Here is a 14,873-nt window from a genome sequence, read left to right as displayed (position 1 = left end):
TGTAAATCACATAATGGATAAATAACATTTCCCCTCACACTGGCTGCCAGTGAGTATAGAGTCAAATTTCCATTCATCTCTAACAAATGCACTGCATTTTTGTGAATTCTAATCTTTGGATCCAAATCTTATTCCTGCTTTTTTGGGCTTTCCCACACTTATGCCTGTATTTCATTTATTTTTTTTCCTTCTTATATCCCATGGATCTTTGTAATCCACTTTAAATACTTTCTGGATCAAAACAGACTTGAAAATGCAGGGGAAAAACCTACAAATAGGTTTGTATCCTATAATCCACACTCTAATTTCATAAAATTCTATGATAAATATAATTACCACACAAATATAATTACCACACCAGAAATAAAGAAATTTATTCTGAAATAGGAATTATATTCTTTGAAATTACAAATTAATACAAAATAATCTTAGCTTTAATTTCTAAAATCAAATTCACTTTAAAACGTCTTCTACGAAAATGACTATACAGGTCAATACTGGACTTTAAGCGTGACTAGGCAATATATACTTCATGAGATTCACCACATTAGTAGTTTTTGTCTTATCATTTGAAATGTGAATTTACTCCCCATTTTGTGCTCAATACTAAAAAACAATTCCTCAGCAAAGATTTGCTCTACCTTTATGCTTCAAAATTTTCCAAAAAATAAAAATTTTTTAGTTCTATAAATTGAAAATAATATATTAATGGCCCAGCATTAAAATGTGGAAGAGCAAATCAGAATTGTTTTTAGCTGAAGGTCTGTTTCCAAGCTAACACAGACAAGATGAAAACAAAAACATTTTATGGAAATATACTTTAGAAATATTCTTAATTCACTATATTAAAGTGTTTTTAATGATTAATTTTTAAAAATAGAAACAAAAATTTTCAGAAAGGAATTTGTAATGCTCAAACAGATCTGTGTTTATTCTATCTAAACTATCAAAATCTTAAATGAAACTGAGACAAGGTGACTGCAAATACTAAAAATTCACTTAGTTGGCTTAACTGAGCATGCCTGAAACATTCTGGGCAAGAAAGATGACAGTCATGAGGCCACAGTGTTGTCCTGGGTGCAGCAGCTGAGCGCTACATGTGATTCCTAAATGACAGAGACGCTCCTCAGGACACAGTGGGCTGGATGAATTTTGACAACAATCAGCTTTATGTGACGGTCAGTGAGCAGAAAATGATCTAATAAGACAGAACTCTTGCCAAAAGCCTGAAATCAGAAGCACAGCAAAGTTCACTCCAAGTTTCCTAATTCCTATGCAGAGAAAACATTTCTAATACTTTAAAGTTTTTATTTAAAGAGATAAAATCAATTTGGTGAATGTCTTAGAGAGTGTACACAATGAATTTCTTGTTTGAGCCTCTCTTGTGTTCGTCTGATGGCTTAAAGGAATCTGTAAAGATCAGCCTCTCGACTTCTTAACTTCATCAGTCCACCTGGATGGAACATGAGGTCAACCACATACATCTCAGGAGTGGGGAGGCCCCCAATCACCCCCTTCCGAGATTCATTCTGCAGCATGACTTCATTCCACGCTCTACCGTACTCTCCACGAACTAGGGAGCAACCAATGCCAATTCTATCCGCCAGAGCCTGCAGGAGAAAACAAGAGCTCAGTCAAGGGTGATGTGGGAGAGGGGTGGGGAATATCCTATTTGTAATTGCCCACCTTGATTGAAGGTGAAATACACAAGTCTTGCAAAGAAATGTTTCGATAGGAGGCTGAAAGATGTGGACTATTGGTATAGGGGCCAATCAAATGTGATAAATTCCCTCTATCAAATGTGATAAATTCACTCAAGATTCTGTAGATGCAAAATCTCTGTGTAGGTCCTGCTGGGAAGTGACCTTTTCCAGGTAGTAACACTATTGTATCAGATGGGGAAGGTGGTTGGAAAAAAGCTATTCTGTGCACTCTTGGCACTAGTGCATCTATCCATCTTTCCAAACTTCTGGGCTCTCCTTGGCTGTGAAATGCAGTGAGACTGAATGGAGGCATCACCCTGGGGTGGGGGCTCTTTCCAGCTAAACTATTCTGCGTGCCATGGGGCAGGAGAGGCAGAACTGTGGGTGCCTGGTCCTAGGGCTCCTTGCTGCCACCTCACCAGAGACTGCTTAGGTTCCTTGGAAATTGTCTCTTCAATTTGTCCTCTGATGATTCCTGATTTTGAGGTTATTAAAACAAAGTATCTCTAATCTGGAGACTACTCAGCCACTTTATAGTGAACAGGAGAGCTGGCTCAGCCTGCCTGGGTCTGGATTGTAGCCCAGACCTGAGACCGACTAGCCGTGCACCACAGCAAGGGACTTGGCATCTCTGGGCTTCCGTGGCTTCATCTGAGAAATGAGGGGAGCAACAGTACTTTCTTCATAAGGTGTTAGGAAGATGAAGTCAATTATCTGTCCAGTGCTTAAAGCAGTGGCAAGGCTACATACTCAGTTAATACTACATAGCACCAGAAGGCAGGAATTGTGTTGTTTTAGTACCCTATATATGTATATATTAATTTATTGATTACTGACAATATAATGACTGCACCAGGTCACTGTGTCTTGGGAGGACCATGATGATTAAGACATGGTTATCATTTCTAGAGCCTTACATTCTATATAGACCTACCGGTAAAGAATCAACTGTAACACAAACAGTATCTGAATGTATGACACTCATAGTTCAGTGGGGCAGAGAGACAAAAATAAATATATAATTATAAGATGTTTCCAAAAGTAACACTCCGTGTCAAAGCCTTGTAAATCATCAAAACAACCAACCCGGTGGAATAGATGCTATTGTTTTCCCCATTTTATAGAGGGTAAAACTGAGGTCTCATAATTTTCCCAAGGTCATGGTATGTGGTGACGGAAAGTGAAAGCCAGGGCATCTGTCTCTGGAGTCTGAGTTTTTAATGTCAGGGTAATAACTGCTGCTGACTGAGGTGAAGGAATTCCCATCTGAAACTCCCTGTTTTGTTTGTGAAGCGGGACACAAGGTCACCTGCTTAGAGGGGAGCAGTGCAGATGGAAGCACTTGGCAAATGGCAGATGTGGGGCCCAGTAGCTGAAGGAAATAGGAAAAAGCCTGCCACTAGGAGCTGGGAAAGGGTGGCCTATAGAGGAGTGGCCTGTAGGTGGCGTGTATGAGTGAAAAGGACAGACAATCAGAACAAGGCCTGGTTGGCAAGGCAGAGGGTGGAAGGACGGGAAGAGAGGGAATGGGGGAAATTAGTGAGTGAGTGAATTATTAGGTCTGTGGTCTATTTGTCTGTCCTGCTTAGGGAAGAAAGTAAAGCCAAACAGGCCAAACAACTGGAAGAAAATAAGGGAGATAAAGAGTATATATAGAAGGACTGAAGGATTTAGGAGGAGGGGAAGGATAAGATATTTTATCAGTGAGTATTGGTGTTCAGAATTTCAATGGTGGGAGGTTTCTGGGTAATTAATTGTATGACTCAGTTGAGATGTGAGGGTAATTCTGTTTGGCATAATGAGCTTAAGATGCCTGCTATGAACTGAATGTTTGTATACTCCCCCAAATTCATATGTTGAAGCCCTAATCCCTAATGTGATGGTATTTGGAGGTGGGGGTCTTTGGAAGGAGATTAGGTTTAGATGAGGTCATGAGGGTAGACTCCACGATGGGATTAGTGTCCCTATAATAAGAGACAGGAGAGCATGCTTGCTCTCCACCATGTGAGGATACAATGGGAGCCTTTTCTCTGCCATTTGAGGATATGGCAGGAAGGTGGCTGTCTGCAAACCAGGAAGGGAGCCCTCACTAGACACTGAATCTGCCAGCACTCTGATCTTGGACTTCTCAGCCTCCAGAACTATGAGAAATAAATGACTGCTGTTTAATCTTCCAGTCTATGGTATTTTGTTATAGTAGCTCAACTTGAAAATACAGTGCCTATGAGACACTCATATACAGCTAGCTGGCTATTAACCACATACATAGATCTGGAATCAGGGGAGGTTTGAAGGATGAAGGAAATAATCTGTAGATTTTAGGTGTTTAGGTAGTATTTAAGGCCATATGAAGGAAAACCTCACCCTGCGAAGTACATAAAGGGAGAACAGAAGAGTGTCTGGGTCAGAACCTTGAGGAACCCCAATATTTAAGAGAGACCTGGAGGTATTCTCCAATTCTTTGATCTGTTAAGCAAGGCAGACAATAGGGAGATTACTAAGGTCCTTATTGAGAGAGTGGGAGCAAAAGCCAGATGGCCGTGAGTTAGGACAAAAATGAGAGGTGTGCCAAAGAATGACAAGGAGCTAAGATGACTCAGAATTTTGACTAGGAATGGGAATTATCTATGGGTAGAAGCAGTGTGGTAGGTATTTTATTCAGGTAGGCATGGGCTCAAATTTCAGCTCCACCTATGGTTGACCTTGGGTAAAATTATTTCTCCAGGTATCAGTTTGCTCACCTTTAAAGTAAGGGTAGTCATTTCTATATTTGGCATTTTTGAAACTCTTCACAATTATAGTTATCATATCCCTGGCATATAGTTCAAAATGACATTAGTCACGGTAATAGGATTTAAGGTAGTAATTGTAGCTATTATGATAAAAGCTTTATATTTTCTCTTTATATACTGCAGACTTAAGCATGTTTAGATTTTAAAGGGGAAAATAGCTAAGAGAGAGAAGAGAGTTAAGACAGGAGAGAAGGAAGAATTGATACAGCAGGCAATCCAAAGGAATAGGAAAGGCTGGCACTTAGATAATAGAATTAGCTTGGAACTGGAGGTAAGATGCATGTGAATACAATGATGTTTATAAGTATTTGGGAAAGGGTAGGAAATTTATGCATTTAGTCTGTAGTTCACATTTTCCCAGCTTCTATGATATGCCAGACACTGGATATGATGGAGCAAAAGATCACCCCCTCTCTTCAACCTGATCCTTCTCTGATGTCCCCATTTCAGGGAATAATGCCATCATTACCAGCTGCCCCACTCAGAGCCCAGAAATCATTTTGTTCTCCTCATGTACTCTCTCGCACCACGCCTAGGCAGTCACCAACTCCTTTCGATTATGTCCTCTAAATTCATTGGCTCTTCCACATCTACATGTCAGGATTTAGTATGGATCAACCACACTTCTTGCTCGGTCACCTTCTAACTGGTTTTCTTGTCTCTAGTCTTGCCCCTGCTCTAATTCATTCCCCGTTCTGTTGCCTGAATAGTGTTTCAAAATGATATTACCCCCTTGAATACTTTCAGTGGCTACTGTTATATTTTAGGGTAATAATGCCCAAAATTACATGATGCGTTATGATCTAGCATTCACCCCTCCTCTTTTCCTCATGCACACAAACTGTTCTACCTTCCTCAAATAGACCACTGATTCTCATACCTGTATTATTTTGCATAAGATGTTTTCTCTGTTTAGAATACGCTTGTTTTCCTTCTTTACTTGAGGAAAGCCTATGCAGCCTCTCATACTTGGGTTATATATCAGCTCTTTTTCTGGAATTTTCCCTGACTTTACTTTGGAAGCTGCAAGTCTGGTTTAGGTACCCCTGGAGTGCAGGGACTGTCATTTTAGTATCTCTGTACTCTCAGGCCCTAGCAGAGGCCCTCGCCATAGTAGGTGTATGGTCACGATTGAATAAATATGCTTCTAGTAGTCTGGTGACTATATAGGCAGGTATGTGTGTGTATGCATGTATATATTCATATATATGTAGGTGTATGCTTGTATATATGTATATATACACTTATATGTCAGATATAAATAAATCTAAATGGTAGAATTAATAATATCCAGTTAAATGTTAGCAACTGGACTACTCCCATATGATAAAGACAAAGCATTTTTACTTAATGGCAAATGAGGCAAAATACCTTACATACCTTGAACAGCAAAGCTCGATGGTAGAAGATTCCTTTTTTGACATGTCCAATCGGTATAACATTGCATTTAAGTTGAAATTTCAGTTCACTTATGTGAAGTTCCCAGCTGAAATCAGGCAGTTTCTCTTTTGGAATCTTACCACCCATTTTTTCTGCCACATACCTGTGTCAATTACATTGAGATCAAATCAGTCAATTTTAATAACTCAGGATGCTTTGAGTGTAATTACGTGTAAATATACATGTAAAAATGACATTTGCTATGATTTTTATTGTGCTTTATTTCTGAGAAAGTACTAACCATAAATAGGTTAGCATGCTTACTGTATGCAAGCCATCATATATAAACGGAAATTCCAGCAATTTCATTCAATTTGAAGGAGAAAATGGGCGCTAATTTTTCCCAATACTTATCACAAGATAAAATCAATATAACACTAAATATCAATGCAGTTTTAAAATTTTATCTTAGTCTTGAAAAGTATTTTTAAATATTTTAATCTGAAATCCAAGGAAGGAGTTGAAGTAGCACACCGTTCTTCTTTCAAGGAATTTAAACTCAGAGAAAGACAAACACACAGAAAATTTTCCCATTAGATTTACAAACATTTTCAAGTTTTATATTTTTATTTTTTCTTTAAAAATTTATTTTAATTTAGAGAAAGACATGGTATGACTTAACACTGAAGTCAGGAGCAAGGAAGAAGAGGAAGAGGCAAAAAGAAAAATAAAGTCACAGATCTGCGGGCAAGGCAGGATAAACGTGGTATACTTTGCTTGTGGATTTCTCCTAATATTAGGCTCTCACTGAAGAAGTCAGTAAACACACCTGCTATACCCTTTGTCTATGAAGACCACTACATTCTTGGAGTAAAGGCAGAATTGCAATTTTAGTTTTTAATTTGTATTTATAAAGAGAGATGAGAGTCTCACTATGTTGCCCAGGCTGGTCTCAAACTCCTGGCTTCAGTAAATCTTCCCGTCTTGGCCTCCCAAAGCACTGGGATTACAAGCATGCGCTAGCGTGCCTGGCCCAAATTACGAATTTTAAAGAAATTCCTCTTGCTGCATGAGAAACCAAGCAAAGAAGAACAATGATTTAAAAAAAGAAAAAAAAGAGAGAGAGAGAGAAAGAGTTGGGGAGAAAGCTGTTGAACTGACTGCAGTTCCACAAAGCCAGGGGTACTCTACTGAATGCCAAGGACCAGAGCCATGGGGACATATCTCTGCCTCTCTCTGTATTTTGATGTGGGCTCAGGTTAAAAAAAGACAATTATTTGAGAATGATGAAAAGTGTTACTGATAGGAACAAAGCATGAAGAGATTTGACAAATGTTCAAATAAGCCAAGACAGAGTTCCGCTTGAGCCATCACTTCTCAAGGACATCAGGAATACTTCAGCAGCCAAAAATGTTCTCTTCCAGTTCTGGCTGACAAAAAGTCAGTGATCTGGCAGCTGTGTTACTTGCAGTTGTCACATCCAGGTTTCATGATAGCAACTCACTGCTATTTGGAGGAGATGCAAGTTCCCACGGAGACCGCAGCTGTTGCACAAGCCAGCAGCTTACCGACTGAGTGGTGTCAGTCACGAAGCCTGACCTCACTTCTGGTGATTCCTAACCCCTTACAGCTACCGAGTCCAATTCCAGCCTTTACCTGGTGTAATTAAACACTCTAATGAAGAAGACAACTTCACTGGCTTATACAGAGCCCTGAGCCTGCCTAAGCAGCCATTGTTTAGAATGCTCACACCCCACTTAGAGTAACGTGAAACACGAAATATCAGAAACGGATCAGAAAAAGAGACATTGGACATTTGTATTAGAAAATTTATCAGTTTACAAATAATTCACAGTAGGATTCCTTTAACTTATGAACACCCCATCCACCTAAGGGATGATTTAATTTTCAAACTTTTGATTCATTCATAACTTCTGCAGGATCACATTGAAAGATGCTTTTCATGGTCTAGCTGAAGAAAATAACAGGCATTTTTCTTGAAGCAATTTCCAGCTCCTATCTCTGATTCTAAGTGAACATATGACCTAAATAGAAATTGAGGACTTTTCCAATTCATTGTGTTTCTACGTCAGAGTCAGAGTGCTGTAAGCTTCAATTTTATTTATGGCGTATTTGTCTAAAACATGGCTAAAATGTATATGACACTAAAATTTTTGCAGAAATTAAAAACACATATATACATAGACAACTTACTTTGCAAGATCCTTAATCTGTTCCTTAATATTGGTTATGGGCAGTATTGATTTGGTCACCTCATACACATACATAGAGAAATCAGGGTCAGAGGGAGGACACCATTCTTTGTCAGAGCTTCCTTCACCAACAAATTTTGGTACCGCCATAACCTCTTCCTCCTCTTTCACTTTTTCCTCTTCTTTTTTTCCTCTGCTTTTCCTTTGAAAGTAAACAAGGGCAATCAAAATGACATCTTCTGCTAAACAAATGAACAAACAAATGCTCTTGCATTTCTGAGAAGAGTATCACAGAAAAAAGGTACAGTGAACCCTTGAGCAACACGAGATTGAACTGTGTGGATCCACTTATATGTGGATTTTTTTTCAGTAAATACAGTTGGCCCTTCTTATCCATGGGTTCTGCATTCCACAATCAAATGTGACTGAAAATACAGTATTTGTGCTATGTAAAACCCACAGATACAGACAGCTGACTTTTCATATATGTGGGTTCCACAGAGCTGATTGTGGTTCTAGAGTATGCATGGATTTTTGTATCTATAGGGCTTCATGAAACCAATTCCCCATAGATACTGAGGAATGACTGTATTTTATACATACATAAAGTTTTCAAATTTTCATTCTCAATGACAATTGGAGAATTTTACAGAGTCTATATTAGGCAAGACAAACTAATTTTCAAGAGAACATTGTGTGATTGATGTATATTATGAAAATCATATATTGGTCTTCTGCACAATTGCCTAGCAAGGTGTCTGGCACATAGTAGTATGTATGTAATACATATTTATTGAATTGGAAACAATTGGGTTGCCTTCTCAGAGAGTCTAAGCCAGCTACATCATCTCTTACTTCAGTTAAGACCTTCTGCAGGAATAATTTGGATTGCTATTTTTAAGAAAAATTATTCAAAACAAGGAAATAAAGCAAAAAAAAAAAAACAAACCCTACAGAATAAGAATGGCATGTAATCTCCATGACGTACAAGAACAAAGACTCATCCAAGGTTTATCTAGAGAAATGTACTTAGTTTAGTACTTAATAAAAATGAAATTTTAATTAAAAGTTTTAGCCTTAGAGAATTACTAGTTAGCATGTATATTTTAACATGTAGAGATGCAAATAATTCCTGTCCAATGAAAAAGATACTCTCAAAGGTTACAGTTTATTGTCCTATAGGATGTTAATCAATTTGGCATGTAACTCAGCAATCTTTTTCTACTATTCCTTAGTTAAATTGGATGGAAATACCTTCTACCTCAACAGTTCTTTGAACCAGTATGAACATCTTACTGGTTCCCTCTCTAATTAATGAGTCAAACAAAAACAATAGCATGGGTTCTTATTCCAGGTAATGTGGAGTAAGCATACTTCACCCTGTCTGTCCCATTGAATACAGTCACAAAAGCTTGACAGGATGCATGCAACAGCTATTTGAGGACTCTGAAAAGTAAATAGCAACAGGAAGAGCAGAGAAGAATAAAATTTGAATTGATATTCTACTGATGATGGTTTATCCTTCTGTTGAATTCCACAATTCCCCATGCTGAAATAAACTTAGCCCAGCAACTGGAAGTGAACATCAGCACAGACAGAGAAGCTCAAGAAGATGCCCTCTTGAGAGGAAGAAAAAGAATAAAGGAAAGCCCCAGTTTTAATTTTTGTTCTTTCTATTTTTCTTCATTCTTGTGCATTCTAAGCCCACAAGGAATCCTGTGACAGTGGTGGCACTGGTGGCACTAGGATCCTATAAGAGCCTAAAATTGCTTTATACTACCTCAGACCTTCTGCTATTTGGCTGTAGATATGGGTGCAGTCATGGCAAGAGTGCAGTAGATCAAGACAAATAAAGTTTTCTGGCTGGAGGACCTAAAGGGAAGCCCCCAAAGAATCAGAAAAGGCAAGGAAGATTATGGAAAAGAAGGAGCTCAGAAAAGCAACCCCATAAAATTATTTATAAATTCCTAGGCTTATCCTGAGTTGTGCATACATGGCTTGACCCTGAACAGCACATACATAGACTGTGAAAACTGAACTACTGGATAGACTGCCATCCAAGTCCCAAAGTGGATACTGGTTGCCATACATGCAGAACCAATCCAAATAGCACTGCAAAGACTTTGAAAATTCAACTGACATAGGAATGACAATCCACAGAAGCCTGGTTGGAATTGGAAGCCTGAACTCAACTTAGTCAATTGCCTGCTAAAACATACCCAAAAGGAATATTCTTAGAATGTAAATACAACCCATAAATAAGACCCATAGGACTTATAACTTATTATAATCTAAAGTTACTCATTATATGAAGAACCAAGAAAATCTCAACTCATATAGGAAAAGACAATCAATAGACACCACTGCCTAGATGACACAGATGTTGATTACACAAAGACTTTAAAAATGCTTCAAGAAGTAAGATCAAATACTCTTGAAATGAATAGAAGTTTAAAAGTCTTAGAATAAATAGAAGACATAAATATATAATTTTGGAACTCAGAAATACATAATTAAAAGTTTAAAAGACCGTAACTCCCTAAATGGGTTTAACAGCATAATGAAGATAAAAGAGGAACTAGCCAATGAACTTGAAGATAGAACAATAAAAATCATCCAATCTGAACAACACAGAGAACAAAATTGTTGTTGTTGTTATTGTTTGTTTGTTTGTTTTTGAGACAGGGTTTCACTTGTTGCCCAGGCTGGGGTGCACTGGCTGCCACCACTTCTCACTGTAGCCTCAAACTTCCAGTGCTCAAGTGATCCTCCGACCTCAGCCTCCTGAGTAGCTGGGAGTACAGGTGTGTGCCACCATGCTTAGCTAATTTTATTTTTTATTTTTTTGTAAAGACAAGGTCTCACTATGTTGCCCAGGCTTGTCTCCAACTCCTGAGCTCAAGCAAAACTCCTGCCTTGGCCTCCCAAAATGCTGTGATTACAGGTTTGAGCCACAGTGCCTGGATAGAAAACAAAAGATTGAAAAAAACAATTGACAGACGCTCAGGGACCTGTGGTACAATTAAAAAGGTCTAAGATTGGTGTCATCAAAGTCCCAGACAGAGAAGAGAAAGGGTACAGTATAGAAAAAACACATTGAATAAAGAAGGAAAGGCTGAGATGGCTCCCTCAATTTGGTTGAAAACATAAATCCACACAGTCAGGAATTTCAGTGAATGCCAATAAGGTAAACCCAAAGAAATCTACTCTCAGATACATCAAAATCAAACTCTTGAAAACTAAACACAAAGCAGATGACATGACTGTCTATGTAGAAACTCCCAAGGAATTCTCAAAAAAAAAAAAACTACTATAAATGAGTTCATCAAAGGGTCGGGATATAAGATCAACACACAAAAACCAATTGTGTTTCACATAGCAAGTAACAAGGAACATGTGCAAATCAAAACTAAAACCAAAAAACTGTTTGAAGCATTTACAATTGCTCCAAATAAAATACTTACAGATAAACTTTGCAAAACATGTTGAATTCCTACATGATCTGTGTGCTGGATATTAAAAATGCTAAGAAAAGCAATCAAAGAAGACTTAGATAAATGATGAGACGTACTGTGTTCATGGATTTGAAGATGTAACTATTAAAGATGTCAGTTCTCCCCCAGAATGATCTCTGGTTTTAATGCAATTCCTATCAATATCCCAGCGGTTTTTTCTAGACATATAATAGAAAATCTTATTCTAGAATTTATATGAAAAGGCACGGATTTTAAGATAGCTACATCAATCTTGACAAAGAAAAATAGAGTGGGAAGAATCACTGTACTTGATAGTAAGGCTTACTATATAGCTACAGTAATTCAGACAGAGTGGTACTAGTAGAGGGATAGACATATGGATGGATGTAACAGAACTGAGGATGCAGAAATAGAAACCAAAAAAAATATGCTCAACTGATTTTTGACAAAGGTGCAAAAGCAATTCAATGGAAGAAGGATGGTCTTTTTAACAAATGGTACTGGGGCAATTCGACTTGAGGGTCCACGTGGTGATGAAACTATTCGTTATCTTAACTGTGCTAGTAGAGGCATAAACCTACACATGTGATAAAATTGTATAAAACTAAATACACACACATGTAGAAGAAAAATAAACTTGAATAAAATGATTGGATTGTATCAATGTCAATATCCTAGTTACAATATCGTTTTATAGTTTTCAAAATTGTATACTTAGGGTACATGGAATTGCTCTGTATTACTTCTTGTAACAGCATGTTATTACCTCACAAACATTTCAGTTAAAAACTTCCTTGGCCTTACTTTTGTCATCTATTTCTAGGCTGTATTCTGTTCATTGATGTGTCAATCCCTTCACCAATACCACTTGATCTTGGTTAATGTAGCTTTATAGTAAGTCTTAACATCAGGTAGGGATTAATTCAACTTTATTGTCCTTTTTCAAAATTATTTTGGCTATCAGTTTATTTACCTTTCCATAAAAGTTTTAGAGTCTGCTTGTTTATATCTACAAAAAATCCTGCTAGAATTTTGATGGAATTGCATCAAATCTATAGAGCAACTGGGGAAAAATCGACATTTTTACTATTTTGCATTTTCCAATATTTGAGCATGGTATGTCTCTTCACTTAGTGATTCCTTGATTTCTTTTGTAATTGTTTTTATAGTTTCAATATGCAAGTCTTGGATATGTTTTCTTTCACTTTCATTTTTATTTCATATTTCATTTCTTAAAGCTATTTAAAATATTTACAAAATGTTTGGTTTTCAATTGTTCATTGCTAGCATATAGAAACATGATTGATTTTTGTATGTTGACTGTATTGACCTTATATCCTGACATATTACTGAACTCATCTATTAGTTCCAAGAGTTTTTTTTAAAGTGGATTTCTTAAGGATTTTCTATTTAGACAATCATGTTGTCCGCAAATAGAGACAGGTTTTTTTTTCTCCCACACTTTCCAATCTGTTTAACTTTTAAAAATTGCCTTATTGCAATGTCTAGGAATTCCAATACAATGTTGAACAGGGGTGGCAAAAACAGATGATATTTTGTCTTGTTCATGATCTTTGCAGTCTTTTACCATTAAGTATGATGTGATCTGTAGATTATTTTGTAGATGGCTTTTATCAAGTTGAGGCAATTCCCTTTTATTCCTTTTTTCAACAGTTTTATTTTTATTTTTATCATATCAACGTCATAAGTAGATGTTGAATTTTGCCAAATGCTTTTTCCATGTCAGTTAATATAAGTTGATTTTTCTCTTTATACTGCTAATATGATGGATTACATCGATTGACAAGCATGACACAGGCTTGCATTCCTAGGATAAAGCCCTCAAGTTGCTCAGATAAATTATTCTTTGTATATACTGCTGAATTTGATTTGCTAGTATTTCATACAGGATTTAGGGATCTGTGTTAATGAGGAATATTGATCTGTAATTTTCTTGTAATGTCCTTGTCTGGTATTGGCATTAGAGTAACCTAATGCAAATAGATTGGCATTAGATTCTCGTGAGTTGAGAAGTGTCCTCTATTTTCCTATTTTCTGAAAAAAATTGTGTAGAATTGATGTTAATTCTTTAAATGTTTGGTGAAATTTGCCAATGAAACTATCTGGATCAAGAAATTTCTTTTTTGAAAAAAATTTTAATCAATTAAATTTATTTAATAGTTACAGGGCTGTTGTCTTTTTCATCTTTGGTGAGTTTGGGTAGTTTGTAGTTTTTGATAAATAATTGGTCCATTCATTGCACTTAGGTTGCTGAACTAAGTTGCTTGTAGCATTTCTTTATTATCCTTTATTGTGTGTAGTAATAATTCCTTCTTTCATTCCTGGTTTTGGCAATTTGTGTCCTCTCTCTTTGATTAATTGTCATCTTTGCAGAAGTTTACCCAAGTTATTGAACTTTTTAAAGAAACAGATTTTTATTTCATTGATTTACTCTATTGTTTGTTTTAAATTTCATTGATTTCTGACCTTTATTATTTCCTTCTTTCTGTTTGTGTTGGCAGTGTTTTGCTCTCCTTTTTCTAGTTTCTTGAGGTAGAAGCTCAGATTATTGATTTGAGACCTCTTTTTGTTTCTAACGTAAGCATTTAGTACAATAGATTTTCCTCTCAACACTCCTTAATGTGTGCCCCACAAATTTTGATATGCTTTATTTTAATTTTCTTTCAGTCCTATGTTCTTAATTTTTTTTGAGATGTCCTTTTATGTCCCATGGATTATTGAGAAGTGCATCATTCAATTTTCACTTGTTTAGAGATTTTCTTGTTGTATTTCTGTTATTAATTTCTAATCTGATTTATCATGATTGTTGTACATATTATGTATAATTTCAAGTATTTTAAATTTCCTGAGGTTTTTATTATGGCTCAGGGTATTCGTGAATTTTCACATGCACTTTTAATAAAACATGTATTCTGCTGTTATTGTTAGAGTGTTCTACATATGTCAATGAGATCTTGTTGGTTGCTGCTGTTGCTCAAATCTTCTGTATCCTTGCAAATTTTCCGCCTAGAAGTTCTACCAGTTGCTGGGGTTTGGGGGCAGTGTTGAAGTCCCAATTATAATTGTGAACTTGTCAAATTCTCCTTTCAGTGCTATCAGGTTTTCTTTGCTTCATTTATTTTGAGGCTTTGTTGTTTGGTTCACACACATTAGATCATTATGTCTTCCTCATAAGTTAATTCATTTGATCACTAATATAATGTCCCTCTTTATTTCTAGTAATTTTCTTTGCTCTGTAGTCTAATTTATAAGATATTTTAAAACCCATTCCTGCTCCATAAAAAGTTA

General features: G+C 36.7%; 1 protein-coding gene across 8 annotated transcripts in view; it reads right to left on the bottom strand.

Moving 5' to 3' along the window:
* Nucleotides 1-349: 349 nt before the first annotated feature.
* The window catches only part of ARMC3 (armadillo repeat containing 3), a 273,044-nt gene continuing 258,520 nt past the window's right edge, over nt 350-14,873 (bottom strand). For all 8 annotated transcript variants that reach the window (XM_063611069.1, XM_055296749.2, XM_055296750.2 and 5 more), the window contains 3 exons: nt 8,090-8,290; nt 5,876-6,038; nt 350-1,610 (listed from right to left, as the gene is read on the bottom strand). In XM_063611069.1, coding sequence (XP_063467139.1) covers nt 1,401-1,610; nt 5,876-6,038; nt 8,090-8,290 — 574 coding nt within the window. In that variant the 3' untranslated portion in view covers nt 350-1,400. The remainder of the gene's footprint in view (nt 1,611-5,875; nt 6,039-8,089; nt 8,291-14,873) is intronic.

Source organism: Symphalangus syndactylus, chromosome 10 (genome assembly GCF_028878055.3).
Source record: "Symphalangus syndactylus isolate Jambi chromosome 10, NHGRI_mSymSyn1-v2.1_pri, whole genome shotgun sequence".
Taxonomy (NCBI): Eukaryota; Metazoa; Chordata; class Mammalia; order Primates; family Hylobatidae; genus Symphalangus; species Symphalangus syndactylus.
The sequence above is the reverse complement of the archived record's forward strand: the minus strand, read 5'-3'. Positions and strand labels throughout refer to the sequence as shown.